The following is a 17,589-nucleotide window of genomic DNA, read 5'->3' as shown; positions in this document are numbered from 1 at the left end:
TTGCCTGCTTAGCAGACATCAAACAACCTGCGAGCATTATCCATGCAAAATACAGGGAAAGAAAGGATGCTGCTCTGTCCCCAGTGAAATCCAGCTGCCGGTGAAAAGTGGGCCAGAGATACTTTTTGCATCAAGTAATTTATACCAGTAAACAGGCCTGCCTTCACAGAGTGGACTCCCATGGAAAAGAAAATAATAACAGGAAGGCATTTGTCATACTAATGGCCTTAAATATGACACCATTAAACAACCATAAGCAGGAGATGAGCAAGTCAGTGCTATCATTTGCTCTCATTTCGCGGGTTGGCTCAGAACCAACTCTGCATTTTTTTATTTTGAAAGAGGACAGATTAAAGAGACATGCAAGGAAATCAAAGTAATTGGGCATACAGACAAGCTAGCAGGTGAACAGTTGTGATTCAGTGAGACAACTGTCTAAAGGAACAATTATACATATTTGTATTATTACTTTCTTTTTTTACCTCATTTTTATTATTCCAAACAGAATCATTAGCATCCCTACACAGCATACAACTGAGATGAATACTGCATTCAGTTCCTGCACTGTAGGGAACTTTCTTCACCCCACCCAAGAACACAGCTCCTGTCGCATCCCTGAGAAACTATGGCTTTTCTCCCAGCTTTCCCAGACTATGAGCCACCAGATTCCTGGGAGGAATCCTTCCCTCGGGATCATCTCAACATCCAACCTAGATTAACATAGGCTTGTGAGTCAGCAGCTAGATTTAGGATCTGATTCAGCCCAATTAACCTTAGGCACTGAAAAAAGCATTTGGCTTAGCATTCACCCATGCTTCATGCAACCAGCACAGAACAGAGATGGGCTCTTGTGGTGAATGAGACTCTTGGGAAGAAGTGGGACAACACAGTGATTCTCAACTCTTGTTCATAAGTGTATATTCATTTGAAATGACTCATTCATTCCAAAGTTAGCACTGCCTAGACATTATCTTCAACTCCCCTAAACATGGACTGCTACCATTTTTTAAACTCAAACTCAGCATAATGAGCTGCTCAAAAAAAACCCCAAACCCACGCCACTGCTTTATGAACAGACTTTTTTCCCACAGTCGGTCTAGCTACAATACCCTGACTCCACGTCTGCTGAAGGTATGATGCAGCCTCAAACTTTCTGCTATAATCTAGCATGATTCATTTCAGTCTCTACAAGTGGGCAGCGAATTGCAGGGAGATGGAAGTAAAAACCAGAGCCCAGCGGCCGGCAGATCTGCACTGCCTAAACACCGTAACGTCTCAGGTGGGATATATGAAACAAGGAAACAATAGAAATAGTACGTCCAAAGCAGCACAAATAGCATATCCCAAATTGTGCAGCTAGCAGATTGCTATGGTAGGCAGCTTTAATGATGAATGTGCCAGAGGGAATTAACTCAGGTTATGGCTGAGTATTTTATTAGTTTGTGAGCAGTTTAATGCGTACAAATGCGCTCCTTATATCTGGATCCTGTCTCCTGAAGCACAAGATATTATAGTACACAGATGCATGGATATAATAAAGGTGGTTTTTTTTCCTAATGATTTTTACAGCAGAGGCTGTGCCTGAAAACGTATACAAATATGTGTGTCTATGTGAATTCCTGTTTGGATTAATTCATGCTCACAAATATGACCAGTGTCCAATAGAAGCATGGCCAGAGAAGATCTGAAAATACATCTTGGACTTTATACCCATTGTGCGCTTTTGCTGTCAAGTCTCAAATTTCTAGACAAGTACACTTTAAGATAGCTTCTTTCATTTCAGTGTAAGAGCAAAACATTCTCATCTTGAAACTCATGTTTCCTCAGGGTGTTCCTCTTGAACAACCTCAAAATACTGCAAAAAACCTACCTCCACAAGGGGAAGTGACAGACAGACCAAAAAAAAAATTAAACTGGAGAGCCTTTGGAAGAAAGGCACTCAATATAGATGCTAAGCCAATCAGAGCCTCAAGACTATACGCAAAGTATCCGAAATTCTGAGTTTAATCTGATGGTCTAAAAGGGCTGAGCATGCAGGAGAGATCTTTAGCAGCCAAACAGCTGTGCAGTCTTTAGATACACGTATGCTTAGGATTGGCAGCGTTGGACAGATTCCCTCCTGAAATTCTCCTGCTGTGGCACAACTAGAGCTGAAAAAGGCATAATTCAGTCTCCTGCTTCTGAAAACAGCACAGAATGCATGCTCTTCAATGATTTTAGCATTTGTCAGCTTAACAGCATGAATGGATATATCAAAATAAAAAAAAAAAACAAACTTTTATAAGTATACTTACTAGTAATATGTATTTGTGAATGGAAGGTTGTCAGAAGACAAAAACAATTAACAGATCTGTAAGCACAGAAACTGGTATAATGTGGACAGTTTGCTCTGCCTCCTCTGTAGTGCTGCTACCTCATCATAAAGAATACTGCTGCTAAAATGGGATGGCAGAAAATGATGTTACCCTCAATCACTGTGTTCTCAAAAGGAAAACAGAGCTGTGATGTACATTTTTCATGAAAAAAAGACATCACATGAGGACTACTTTCTGTTCTCAACTCATAAACTTCAGAGAGATCCTATGCATGTAACTGAGGGCAGTACTTAAATCCATCATCACAGACCAGAATCTGATTTCTGTTGAAAAGCCATGATGTCAACTTGGGCCTCTGCAAGCTGCTGCAACAACAATTTCACAGAACTGTAAACTTCACCACAAACCTCAGATGCAGTGAATATAACACTTATGAACAACATCAATCAATGCCCCGAGTATAAGGCTTTAGCATTAAATAGCTAAGATGTCACATTCTCAGAGTGAGCCAAAAGAGCCATCAGGATGCAGCTGACACCTGATGTACTGGAAATATAAGCTTTGTATTCCTCCCTACAAGTTTTTTAGAAGTTGTTAATTTTACACTAGCTCCTGCTTATTTAACATTATATTCTGCCATCTTACCTGTAACAATGCACACAAATCAACATTTTGGGCTACCTGCCTGCTGAAGTATTCTCAAATAGCCATTGATTTCCTATTGTGAGTTAAGGTACCATACAGAATTGGAAGGAAGGACAATAAAACCTGAAAGCATGTACAATTCACACTACATCAAATGCTGACCTAAAGGCTGTCTAGCAGAGGCCAACCTTTTTTTTTTTTAAGATAATGTGTTTTATAATGACATGCCATACAGTGCAACTGCAGTAGGTATGATAAAGCATTATAAAAATGCCAGAGATTAATAAAAGGGCATGGTGGCCGTTAATTTACCTCCATCTTGTGAATTCATTATATTCAGGGCAAACAGCATTGCATTGGAGAATGTAGTAGCCTCTTCTTTGCTTGCAAAATTCAAGCCATAGACTTGCCGTGCATCGCGCCATTGATGAAAGGTAGGTGTTGCTTGATTGTACTTCAGTCCTTTCACAATTGAGTAATTAATCACTACCTGTGATATGAAAGAGAGGGGCAAAGATTAAACAGAATTCTGTCTTGATTTGGGGGGGGGAAGGAACTCTTTGGTAAAGGTTAATTAAACTGATAGTGACATTCCTATGCCAGCTCCTCCATGGCCGCACGGTAAGGCAGCACGCATTTGGACAACAGAAGACCCGTATATGTGAGTCAGTCTTACAGCAGTTCATACCAAACCCGGGGGCTTGTGAGCTAATTCTGCAAACTCTATTTTACCTGCTCGTGTTTTCTCCAGCAAATCCATGGGATACAGTTGTGCATATATTGCAGAGAGATGTCACAAGCCAGACCCAGCATTTATTGCAGCCTTTTGGGGGATAAGCATGCACACTTGTCAGAAAAGGGGACTAACAGAGCTCTTGGCACTGGCCCTCCGTTACAGCAGATAAATGTTTGACTGATTGCACTAGTTCTGGTTTTTCTCTCTTCCTCCATGCCAGCTTTTTACATTAAGATAGTTTTTTTTTGTCTAGAATTAGACAGGCAGTGACAAAACCAACTAAATATTCCCTCTCCAAGCTCCTCCCTTCCTCTACATGCTATAATTTCCAGGTAAGGGGTGGCTGCAGTAGAAGGGTATTTCTGTATGTTTGGATTTAATCTGCCAGATACAATGCCCCATTTATCCTTGGGCAGGGCATATGGGATATCCAGCTGGAATCCAACCAAAGACATCCAAAGCTAACACCCAGCACTCTCACAATATCCATCTGTGTCTCAACAAAGGCACTCTGTTGTGGCTCAAATTTAAGAAACAAAATGAAATGTCAATAAGTGGGATCACCAGCTGTCCTCATAAACAGGTACAGTGTAGCTGAAGACAGAGAAGGAGAAGGAAATGAAGACTGGCTTCATCAACCAGCAGAGACTGGGGCAGAGGGGAACCACAGACACAGAAACTTAAAATTATGAGCAGAGGAAGATTGAAATTCTTCTTCCTTTAACTCTTCACTGTGAGTTTATCTTAAAAGCTGAAACATGGCACAACTGTATGACTTTTTTTTTCCACTTTTCCAATCCATTTTAGTATTTTCTACCCTGAAATAAAATAGTCTTGTTGCTGATATAAATGCCTGCATTGTTCTCTATTCTGTTAAATTCCGGATTCTGTATGACAAGGAGTTTCACAGGCTGATTCTGCATAGCCCTTAATGTTCCTACCACTTTAATATTAAAAAAAGTTTAGCCTCTTTTCTATCCAGTAATCTTCAACATTTCACTTCAGTTTCAAGTGTAAACTCTCTGGAGCACGCAGAGATCCATAAAAAAGCTCAAAATCAAGAAGCCTTTCCTTTGATTGCAGTCTGCAGCCTACTGAGGCTACTGAGTTATAAATTATCAGCAGTGAAGATAGTGGTAGATGATAGAATTCACAGTAACAGGGCTAGAATGATTTGAAGGCACCTCAGGACCCCAACACAACTTGGTCTTGGTTGCATGACCACCACAAAGATCATGGGCAGATGTAAGACTCATCCCACGTGAGCCTTACAGCCCATATTCCTGCTGAACAAACCGGAAAAGGACACATACCTGTTTCTCCAGAGCATGAAATGATGCAGAAGTCTGCTACCAGCTTGCTTCCTATTGTGCTTCCAGCACTAGAACTTTCATGGGCAGCAGTCATGGGTTTGCTAAAACTTGGAAGTTGTGGTAAGCAGCTACAAACTACCACAACTGAGGCCAAACCTGACCAATTTTCAAGTGTCAATTAATTGGTTATTAATTTTTTAAATTAAATTTTATAAAAAATATTAATATGAAAATATTATTTTTTGGCTTAGGGTGAAATTTAAGAAGCCCCACCTTCCCCAGAGCCCTGTTTTTACACTCGCTTCTTAACCACATCAATGCACAAAGCCTTCAGGAGATGTGATTCACTTTCAACTCGCACTTTCCTCCCTACCTGTGCGTTCAGCACATGCATTTTGGCAGTGTGATCAGTCTGAGCTGAAATCAGTTGATGTAAAATCACCATTTTAAACCCTCAGCTGATCACAGATGCGGACTGGGGAGAAACTGTTCGTCTGCTAAGTCATAGAAAAGGACCATCTGTACTACTTTTTTTTTTTTTTTTAACCTTTGCCAACACCTTGCATGGTGACTGAAGCCAACACACTTCACCTTTGTAATGTTACAATTACAGCTGGCAAGCTGCAAATTGCAGTAAATTGTTTGCTTGTGACTGCTGAATTACATGCTGGGAGGGAATGAAGGCTGCATGGAGACATTAAAGCTCGTGTCACCAAGTGATTGTATTACTGATCTGGCCTCAGCTTCAAAACAGTCCTGGACTCTGTGGCTACTCCAAAGCTTTAAAAAGCCACTCTGGCTCTTCTGAAGATTATTGCACATGCTATCATGAGGAGAATTCATTGACTTTCTGTCTGCAGCTCAGTGCTGCTGCACTCAACAAGCTTATCATCCACACGCATGAGATGGCGCAGTCCGGTGACCAACTTCCCAGTGGTGAGAACAAAATTGTAGTTCTGCCATTTTAAAAACCATATTTTCTTTGTGATGAGCTTTTTAGAGACCGCCAGGTAGTGAACAAGATAGACATAGACAAGGCAAGCAGAATGTGAAGGGAGTCTTGTAAACCCTAGTGTGCACCAGAAAAGGGGTAGGAAAAGCACCTGGAGAAAGACAACAGAAGGAACTTACAGAAGATGCCTTAAATGAAAAAGAGGATGAAAATTAAAGAGAGAGATTATTGAAGGTGAAATAAGAAGAAACACAAGTTAAAAGGGAAACATTAAAGGCAGCCAAATGGTGAAGTTACGAAGATTACAGTATGTAAAATAAAACTTACTACAGTATGAAATAAAATGTAAAGTTGTTCCTATGTGGTGTTATTGTGTTACAAACGTTGAACTAGTTTCTCAGCTTCTGGCTGTCTGAGCAGCTTCATTTTATGCCAGATCTCATATAATCTCAACATCAGTCTTTTTCAGAAAAATATGACTTTCCTTACGAAACAGCAGTGTTTAATAAAGCCTCACTTTCAAGACGACTTAGCACAACCTGAGAGCAAGCTTGAAATGGCTTGTACAGGGAATTATTGTAACTGAACTTCATTTTTGCTCTCACTGGATGCGACTACTAACAAGTCAAGCAAGCCTCAGGTAATAATACAAAATTCTGAATCTGAGGCTTTCAGAACATTTGCTGTCTTCATGATACTAGATTTTTATAATCACATTGAAGATGTTTTCTTTTAGACAGTTTTAAGTGACTAATGTAACCTGTACATTTGGTTTGTACTGAGGGAGGATTTTTAGTCTTCAAGCTCTAGAAAAGTGTATTTTTATATCTGTTTCCTTCTGGCTTGAGATTTTTAGATGGCATAGGCAGGAAAATTTGCAAGCTAATAGAATATTACAGAGGATATAAAACAAGAGACAGACCTCTGGTACACCAAGTCTCCCATATATATGGACAAACAGATAGATTTTATGACATTTGCTTGTTTTATGTCAACTATTCAGGTGCATCTTAGATTGTGCTCACATGAATGCCATTTACATTCACCAGATGGCTACACAAAATAAACATCTAGCATGCCCTGCTGCAGGACTTATTCTCAAAAGTGACTAAACAGCCACCGCATTTCATTCATTTTCAAAAATATTTTCTCTTTTTAAAATGGAGCTTCATTAATATATTGCTTTTGCTCTACCGAGAGTGATAAATACAGAAGCAAAAGATATTGCAGATGTTTCAAAAGTGTGCTGCAAGAAGCTAAAAACCAAGTGCTAAAAATTAGTAATTAATAAGAAAATCATGAGCTGATCAACTTAACATGTTGGCAGCTGAGAAGTGGCAGCACTGGTCGCCTTCATACCCACTGGTGGAACAGCACAAAGTGTGCATGGGATGGGGTAGCAGACTGGAAGCCCTCAGTTCCTAAACGTCTGTTCTAAAATGCCAATATATCATTACCACTCTACACAAACATGTTTTTGTTCTTTTGGGTATAACTGTGACATGTGGTGCTTCTGATGGCACGTACAGCCTGGTGCACCAGTCACTGGGCTGTGGCGGCCCAGGAGGCTCTGATCCCACTTCTGCTTATCTAAATCCCAACTAACTCCTTTAATAACCAGAGAGGTACTGCAGGCTTAGCTTGCCATAAATCAGATCACAGCACGCACCTAGGACTTCAAAACACGTTATCACAAACTAATTGCTTCTTATGGCAATGTAATAAGCATACTTTAGGAGATGGCAGTGCCAAGTGATATTTCTTCTCTTTTGTATATCCAGTAGCAAAAATGAGCAAGCAGTAAATTAGGGGGAGCTGAGAGCAAAACCTGCAGAACAAAATAAAATTAATTTCCCAAGGAAAAAATGTAGGTGAAAAAATATAATGTTAAAATCTCTCTTGCATTCATTGAAAGTTATTTTTGCAAATAAACAGTAATAAATCATGACATATTCTGTATCCCCAAAATCATACATAATCTGAACGTCTAGAGTAAATGAGCTCATAGGCACCTTGCAGAAAGCAGGAAATGTTGCTAGACTGCACTAACTATACAACTGCTAACTATATAACTACTGATGGTATCTTAAAGAGACCAAAGGTTCATTTACAGGAAGTTTTATGCAGTTACTCACTTGTTGATCTTGCAGTTTAACTCCAACGACCCTGAAGGTGTTTGTGGCCGTGTTGTGATATATATTGATTCTGCTGAAGCCCTGCTGTCCAGGTTTGATTGGCACCCATTTCTTACTGGTATCGTCATAGACCATAACTGAAGCCCGAGCTTGGCAAATACTCTGTTCACTGGAAAGAAAGAAAAAAAGAAGGAAAAAAAGGGAGAAAAAAACAATGAATTTGTTGCCCACTACTGAAAACATCTCAAGGAAAGGAAAACATAAAAAATTATCAGAACTGCCTAAAATATGTTTTGTAACAAACCTGCTAATCCTTTGAATACAATTTGATAGTTAAATTAAAGCTTGCATGTATGTGTTCATATACTTAAAAAAAACCAAACCTCCAGTATGTTGCTGAACCAATCTGGCATTTCATGCAGAAATATTAGGCCCTGAGGAATAACTGGTAGCACACCACTTTTATTAAAATTGTCCAACAGAATGAATGCTGCATTTATGTTTATATACCTATGGGAAAGCAAAAGCTTTCAGATTTGCATGAAAACTGACTTAGCAGCTTTGCAGCTTCCTGACAAAAACGGCACGCAATGCTGAGGTACACATTTAAAACTGGAAACAAGCAGACCTTGAACCAAAAGCCACGTTAGGTAAACTGAAGGAATCAATTACATTAATCCACGTAACAGCTAATGCACAGATCTGGTGACGCACTGACACATCCCAGAATATGAAGTGCAAAATGCATAGGAACTCTTTTCTCCTTCACTTTAATAGCAATGAAAATGGGGAGGGAACTCCACAGAATTTTGTATTTCGGTGTTACAGTAGATAACTCATTTGATAGAGTATTAATAGATAGCTATTTTTGTTCTGTAGACTCACTGGAGTTCATCATTTCTTTACCTATTGCTTGTGCATTAGTGACTAATACAAATATTGATGCTAAAACACACTTTCCATGTGAGAGAAATTCCACTGCAAGAACTGCTGATGTGACAACTCAATACAGGTCAAAGTGCTTTACAGACACTGTCTGCAGTATTTTTGGAATGGCAGTAGGGATTTCGGTTCCCGGCCTTCTGAAATCCCAGAAGAGAAGAAAAGCCACTTTTCTTATACTGGAGGAAAGTAGAGTTACACAAAGTAAAAATGAGCCCCCTGAATGTTGAAGATCTTTGAACATAATAGGGCTTTTCAACAAGTGCATATTAGGCCTAAATAAAATTCTTAGGATTTACATCCCACGAAAGTTTTAAGTTCATGGCCACTCTATTAACTTCAGATCTCTATATATTTACACAAACCTCCTTTCCTCATCCCAAGCAACATTAAATATTTTTCAGCAATTCAATATCAAATGATAACCCACTTTTTTCCCTCTTCCTACATACACTTTGGCTTGATTTTCTCCTAGTGTTTGACTTTCATCCAAACAAATACAGAAGAAGCTCTCTGCTGATGCCGAGCCATATCACTGCCCTGCCACTGCACCAAATGACACCACTTGTAAACTACACCAACTGTAGCAAACGCAGCTCCACTCAACCCCATCACTGCCATTACTTTAATGAAATGGAACACACTGCTCCAGCTATTTAGATTACAGGAGCAATTTTCAGTCTTTTCTTATCCATAGGTCTCAAAAAGATTTCCAAGGCACAGGAGATTTCTGTGAATTAAAGCCTATTGATGTTTGGCTCACTGTGTTAGTCACTTCTCTCAGCCTCCACTGACCTCCACCGTGCTGTGGGCAAGACTCTGAGAACTCTTCACAGAGTTTACAGAAGGAGCAGTGATGCTGGCAGACATTTCCATGGAGATCAAGGTAAGAAACCAGGAGTTGGAGTTGATGCCTGTAGGTCCCTTCCAACTCAGGATAGTTTTATAATTCTATGCCAACTCAAACCAGAGTGTATTTTTATTACATAACATGAAAACAGCAGTCTGTATAATAGTCAGAAAGACTGAACGTTTTATTTAATTAGAATTATAAAAACAAGCCTCATCCACAAGCTGCTGATGCTCTGCTGTGTGAGATATCTGGAGCAGATCTGCACCCTCACTGATGTACTTATCCAGCAAACACCTCAGTATCACTTTTTTTTTTAAGGTAAGCTAGTGTGACGTCATGTGGCAGCTTCCCCATGCATCTGACACTAACAGCTGAGGGATTAGATCTTGCTCCAGCCTGTCTAATCCTCCAACTGGTGCAAGAGCCTCAGGCTGGCAGGAGGGATGTCTGTCACCTTACCTTGGTTCCATAGATGTGGAGGAAGACAGAGAGATGTACCAGTAAAAAAGCAAGAACACTGCATTATCTCTGCCACATGGAAGTGGAATGGCTAAGAATAATATGCAGTGCAGTGCTATGGCTGGATGGTTCCCACCTGTCTCTGCTACAGGGTTGTTTGTGGCACCTCCAGCTATAGAGCCTATGGAGCATCAGCTGCCCAGTAGGCCTGTGGGTTCCCAGAAAAACCCATCCCTGGAAAGTAACTCTTAGCTGATGTGACATCAGTTCTGCTCCTCAAGCCTCGCTGGTCACTACAAGCCTGTATCAAAGGAAGGAAGAGCATAGCACTGGTTTCACGACAGCAAGTCTGGAGTGCTTGCATGTGGGATGAACTTTGGATCCCACAATTGCCATGGTCTCCTTAATGAGTCAAACTGTCTGATCCATACTTACCACAAAGAGAACACAGCTAAACATAGACATGAAGGTCTTATTGTGGCATTGCTCATCATGCCATGTTCAGATTCCAAAGCATAAAGCAACTTTGCCTTCAGAGTTTGCTGCTATTCAGAACTGCAACAAAAACACTCTCTACAAACCCATGACAGAAATACAGATGTAGGCCCCAGGAGCAATATTTAATGCATGACAGCCAATTGTTACTGTAACATAAAGCAACACATCAAGCTCAATCCCTGCTGTCCCTGCAGTCAGGGAAGTTTTTCATCATTCATTTAAATGGAAACAGGATTAAGCCTGTTATCTGGCCTCCAGTGAAATAACAGAAAGGAACATAAAACAAGTACAGCACAAGGGGAATCCTTTCCTGCAAAACAATTCATCAATCGTTCAAAACCTAAAATGCCTCCAGGGATGCATTGCTAGATTGCTATTTCACCCTAAATGGAGGTGTAACTCTTCATATCTGAAGTCTCATCCTACCCACAAAAAGTACAACTGTCCTACTGATTCTTTAAGGGGCATCCCTGAAAATCATCCAGAAAATGTTCAGCATAACTCTTATAAAGGTCAGTTAGAACATTCCTATTGCACTCTGTAGATGGCATTATTTTAAATACGAACCAAATTACACTGGTTTCACAAGGCTCCAGCAAAAAAATTCTTTTATTTTTGTGCCCATACTCAACTGATACCTATGTCAACTACATACAACAGGTGAGGTCTTAGTTATACTATTGCACATAGTCAAATTCTTTCTCTGTGAGAAGAGTTTAGCATTAGCAAACTAGCATTTATACACTAAGTCATAATTCTAGAAATTGCCTTGTTTTCCTAAGAATACACACATAAATTTCTGAATAAATGGGTAAGTCTTGGAAAAGATTCATCATATTCCACATACCATTCCAAATATTACAAATTCTCCTATTGATTTTTTATGCTACATCAACATATAAGCAGACTTGCCTGGGTTTCCACCGCAGGTAACTAAACATGTTGAAAGGGTATAACTGCATCTCATGTATGGTTAGCTTGGACAAAGCCAATCTGCAGCATCCTGCTCACTTTACTAGCTGTGGTGTCAGCAACACTTTCACCTCCAAAGAGTCACTTCCAGCCATAAGGTACCATTCATGGTACAGAACCTAACCACAGTTAGAGGACAGTTAGGGATAGCAGTGAAGCTGCACTTTATGCCACTGCTGTAATGCAAGTGGCTTCATCCACAAAAATTTCTCCTCTCCTATCTGTGCAGAAATTGAGAAATGCAGCCCCCTTCTTCCTGGGTTTTAGTAAATTTATGATAAACAGGTCTTACAGCCAAAAAAGAGCTACAAAGAAGTATTGATGAGGTAACGCTGGGAGCCCTAGGGAAAATACATGCATTTTTTTGTGAATTATTGTAAATTGTCCTTAATGGAGCAGCTTGACATAAATTGGTTGACTGCAAGTAATTAAACAGGAGGAAGAAAAATGACAAGGCATGAAATGACAGGAATGACTGTGAAAGTTGGGATTAGGGGAAACATCGTCACTTTGCCTAGGCAAGTGGGCTATCCAGATATGAAAGAAAAAAAGCTCAGAACTGAACCACAAAAGAACTAGCATAGAACATAAACTGGAAAAAGGGAGTAAACCATGATGATGGACAGCAAGCATTCAAAAGAGGCTTTGAAGGCTCTCCAAGGCTTGTCTCTCTTATCCCAAACAAAGAAAAACATGAGAGGCCATGCTGCAATGAGGCAGAAATGGACCGAAAATCAACTGTGAGCTCCCTAGTAGAAATCAAGGAACCTATTATTAACCCATTAGGTTTCAAGCTGCTTTCAGTTCTCTCCCCTTCAACCAAGCTGTCTTCTGGTACTCTTAGCAAATGCAAACAACTTTTGCAAGCATTTACCTTATTTTTAATTTCCATTTCCCATCCAATTACATTCAACCTTTCTCGTTCAAATAACCGATCATTTCAAATTACTTTGGACGGATCTGATTATATGTAATTGTTAACACGGCTTTGCCCAAGTCTCGTCCTATCTGGGAACTAACCCTCAGCACCCAGAACGTGCGATGTGACTCGCAAGCCACTTGCACACATCTCGTTCCACTTCTTCACTGAATCTGTCCACAGAAAGCTGTGTGGTTAAACGTGACGCACAAGAAATAGATGCTGAATTAAGACAATGACAGAAATATCTCAACATTACCTTTAAAACAGCTAGCATAAATAAAAATCCTGTATATGTAGACATGTGGTCTGTGTGATACATATCTCTGTTAATCTCAGAATTAGCAAGCTACAATTCGTGGTCCTGCAGCAAAGTCTGTTGCAAACTCCAGTGGCCTAATTTGCTGAAAAGACTTTAGTCAATTTTACTGAAACAAACAAAATCATGGTTTGGAAGCAGGGAAAGTGTTGCAGCAGTTCCCTCTGCAAAAAAATAGGTGCACATTTCTGTTTAGTGACAGGATTCAGTGAACAACAAAGAAACAGGAGACCCTCTGAGCACCAGTCATGTCACCCAGGCTCATATTCTCCATACCTGAGATCTGAGCTCCTAGCAGACAGAACCTCCATGGCACAGTGGCTCTCAGCCTTCTCACCAGAGATTCACTGCTGGTTTTGCTCATGGCTCCATTTTTTGCTGGGAGCCTCATTCCTGTAACACTGTGTCAGTCCCATTCTGACTCTATTCAGGGCCTCCTTTTTCAGTCTACTTATCTCCATTAGCAAATGCACAGAATATCCTATGTTACCATTGTTCATCCTACCCTTGTCCCAGAGCACCAGAGTTCATGGTGAAGCAGGAGCACTTAGCCACTGATCAAACTCAAGGACAGCACAAACCCAGAGAGACTTCATGCACAGAGGTGCTAGTGACTCTCAGTGACATGCAGATTATTATATTAAATAACTGCAAGAAAATTGAGCACATACAAAGCCTCCTTCACAAGTAGCTCTCAAACAGACACTGTTAAATAAAGTCATGACATGCCTCCAGAGAAATGCATATTTTACAGAGAAAAAAATTGAAATACTGGTACCTACAGCATAAACAAGAGTAAGATGAATACCACTTTGCTTCGTCAAGGAGGAGTATTTTTCTACTAGCAATGAGACATTTATTTGAAGTTGCCCTTTTTCTGTACTGGCATACTCATGGGAATTGCCGTGGGCAATGACTGCTGCCAATATTCACTGCAGACACTTAAGATGGAAACCAAAACCCAGCTCATGAGGTGCTCAGATCACACAAGACTTTGAGAGATGAGTTGCTAAACATGGAAACATCCATGCAACCCTGGCATGACCACGCTACGTTGTCTGTCACTCCTCAGTGCTCTTGATGATGGGAGATACAATAAGTAGAAATACAAAAAATGAGTAGTGAATGCAGAAAGAGAATGCAGTGGAAGGATGTTTCATATAGGCCTGTCATAGCAGAACAGCTCAGTCCTGCAGAAGTCCACACAAAACCCTGACCTCCCAGTGTCCGCTGTCACACTTAAACAAGAGACCTGCCAATTGGGGTAGATTTAGGGTTGGTGGGCTGGCGGCAGATTTGTGCCCTTATAAGCCAGCACATCTGTTTCATTTACAGTGCTGAGATTTTGATGTCATGTGGTGTGTTTTGCACACCGAACCGTACGAGACATAATGATGCTAAGGGGAACTCCAATCATCACTATCTCAACTCAACACTTTAAAAAGTTTTAAAATAACTGCTGTGCAAAAGGCACTTTACAGCGGAAATGCAGTGATTGAGAGAAGCCTCAGCGCTGCCAGGCAGCCCAACACCCAGCCCTATGGCCAACTTTTCTTCAGCACCTGCCTACCCTGACAGGGCAGGGGCATTGCTGTGTTCCAATAGAGAAACCCCACTGCTCCATTAAAGCTTTAAATCACACAACATCTCCTTCTGCAGTGAAGTGTGGTTTCCTCTCTAACTTTGCATGCCACCTTGAAGATAAACTTTGGCAGTGCCTAAAAATAAATATCAAGTAAATGTTTAGATGTTCTTAAAAGCAAAGATCAAGTAGATGCACTGGGGAGGGACAATGAACCCAAGTAACCCATAAACACACAGACAAAACCAGTAAAAAAAACTTTACTAGATCAAGTTGCTATTAATATAAACCATTTGCCTTCACCATTAAACTACAGAAATAAAAAGAAGAAGTAACCAATTCTGTAAAATACACATCATGCCTAAAACCCAAGACTAAACTGTCAAATGAAAGCCCATGACAGAAACTCTCACGCACTGGCCAGCCAAATGCATATTGCAGTAGAATAATAATAAAGGCTTTTAAAATAAAAATAAAGGCTTTTAAAGATTATAATCTTAACGAATAATCAGGAGAGGCAGACTCATGAGTACATACAGCAAATCACCACACAGATATTTCACCGAAGTTGGCATTGCATAGCTTTGGTTTCTCTCCAGTCTCCAAAGAAATGCAAATAAACCTGTGAAAACTCCTCTGGAGCCACCAGCATCACACTGGGACTGAGTACAGCTCAGCTGTTCCAGCCTCTCCCTCACTGCCAGCAGCTGTATATGCACATAGCATTGCCATATGAACATATAACCACTGTATAAAACTATAAATTACCCCACAAAGCTAAAACCACAATGCAGACCTCCTGCATCTCTAATGACACACATTTTCCATCTAACCCTACTAACTGACAGCGAACTTACTGCCATTCAGAGCACGATGCCCAGGTACTTACGTGCCCGCCATTGAGGAAGACCTGGTTATTCCTGGAAGAATAGATGCTCAATTCTGGCACGTGTGTTTACACCCAAATAGGATATTTCACCAGATTACAAAGCTGAACACAGATTTGGCAGGAAGACAACCTGAGTCTGTGTGAAGTCTTATTACAAAAACAGGAAAGGGAAGCGTTACGAAGAGAGCAAAAGGGCAGGCAGGAAGTAACGCTTGCTTGGCAGGGAAGGGACTTAAAAGAAAAAAAAAAATACTATTTCTTTCAGCTGATTTATTGAACAAAAGTCCAAACAATATAGATTAAGATTAGATGCATCACTCTTCCCTCATTGGTGGCAGGGCAATTAAAAACGTTTCATTATTTTCTCAAGGCACAGGTTTGCTCTCCAAGAAAAAGAAAAAAAGCAAACAAACCTAAGACCCAGACAAACTGCTGTTATCCATTTACAGCAGGAATGGAGGCATGGTACAGAACCAAACCCAGGGCCCCCTGGCTGCCGCCATCCTGGCCCTCCCTGCCAGCTGGAATTGGCATGGGCTAATAACTACCCTACAGAAGGAGAAATCTCCAAATATTGGAGAAGTATCCAACATTAGAAATAAGAACAAATCTACTCCAAGGGGTATGTAAGCACTGCGTGCCTTCCTGTAAGTCAATAATTCAGTGTGCCTCTCCCAGTGTAAGGCTGCAGCAATTCTGATGGGCTGCCTCTCAGAGGTGGCAGTAATTTGAGGCACATTCTTCTTCCTGGCTTCCTTTTTCTCCTCATTCCTTGCTTTGGAAAAGCAGTAAACATGGATACGCAGCAAATGCTCCCCTGTCTTTCAGCTTGGATTTAGGCTATGGGTGTGCTCTGGCATGACATGATAACAGCAGAGGGAGAACTAGTGCAAGGCAAACAGCAGGGAGAACTATATGGTATGTTCTTGCTATAAATAAGAAAACGATAGAGTTTTTTCCCCCTTTCCCCTTGATTTTGCCTTCTGCTTTTTGTCAGTGTCCTCAGACATTCTTCTAATGTGTGTAAATGCTGTCAGCTGATATCTGTGACTGCACAAACACACACAGTGCAAATAAAAAATGCAAACATCTGCAGAAGTAAAACATTGGGTTTTCTGGGCTCACAACTGCTTCTCCTAAGTCCAGGTGCCATCACAAGCACCTCTGCCTGGAGGTCTAAGCAGAAAAGAAGGGAAACACAGGCAAGCCAGAAGACAAGAGGATAAAAAAGTTGGTTATTACCATTCAGAGAGGAATTAACACTGCTTTTTGCAGTGTTAAAAAACTTCATTTTTTAACATACATTTCTCAAGAAAATAATTCTCCTCTGATGATGTTAGACATGTTGTCATTTGTGCAATGCAGGTCAGCGTGAGGGGGGACAGATGGTTCACAGCCAGCTGTGTAACTGCAGCATTACACAAATGGGAAGGTTACACAAACAGGGAAGGAACGTGTTCCCTAACTTGAACCCAGTTCCTGAAAGTGCAATGCATAAAAATGACCTCCCTGATCTCGACCATTGCACAAAGTCATGTCTTTCTTAACTGCTTGGGTGCCTTTGTCTGTATGCCTGTATGATGGGGAGCATGCAAGTCTGACAATGGCAGCCTGGTCTCCTTAGCACACCACAGGCTGCAGAGCTTTTGAAGGTGAGCTGGAAGGCAGAGGCAACTGTGTGGGACTTTGGGCCTTTCTTTCTCCAGGAGCCAGCACTCAGGGCTCAGACTCAGCACCTGCCAAGCACCAAGGAGTGCAGTTTAGTTTTCATCTGACTTAGGAATGTTGCAGTGGAACAAGAAAGTTCTCTGACATACAAACAAAGCTTTCTTCATTTTTTTTCTTTGTTTTGTTGTCATTGTTGTTTTTTAATGTATTTTTCTGCTTAACAAAACATTTTATTACTGCTTTCCTGATACTTCAGTTTGGCTGCCATTTACCTAATACTATGCCTTTCTCCTTTGAGATCTAGCTGTTTGGTGAGCAAAGCGCCCTCTCATTCACACATCCCACTTTTCATGACTTTAAAACTTGGCTTTACTTGGAGTCAAGTGCCACTT

At 40.7% G+C, this 17,589-nt stretch overlaps 1 protein-coding gene across 5 annotated transcripts in view; it reads right to left on the bottom strand.

Annotated features, from left to right (window-relative positions):
- Positions 1 to 17,589, bottom strand: part of EVL (Enah/Vasp-like) — a 128,362-nt gene that overhangs the window by 50,076 nt on the left and 60,697 nt on the right. For 4 of the 5 annotated variants that reach the window (XM_052693244.1, XM_052693242.1, XM_052693240.1 and 1 more), the window contains exons 2-3: positions 8,097 to 8,265; positions 3,273 to 3,450 (exon numbers count right to left, since the gene is read on the bottom strand). In XM_052693244.1, the coding sequence (XP_052549204.1) occupies positions 3,273 to 3,450; positions 8,097 to 8,265 (347 nt within the window). Of the gene's footprint in view, positions 1 to 3,272; positions 3,451 to 8,096; positions 8,266 to 15,529; positions 15,694 to 17,589 lie in introns of those variants that run through there. The other variant, XM_052693243.1, reaches the window with a different exon arrangement.

The sequence above is a fragment of the Tympanuchus pallidicinctus genome, unplaced genomic scaffold, assembly GCF_026119805.1.
Source record: "Tympanuchus pallidicinctus isolate F22 unplaced genomic scaffold, pur_lepc_1.0 scaffold3, whole genome shotgun sequence".
Taxonomy (NCBI): Eukaryota; Metazoa; Chordata; class Aves; order Galliformes; family Phasianidae; genus Tympanuchus; species Tympanuchus pallidicinctus.
Note: the sequence above shows the minus strand (reverse complement) of the source record. Positions and strands in the feature narration are given on the sequence as shown.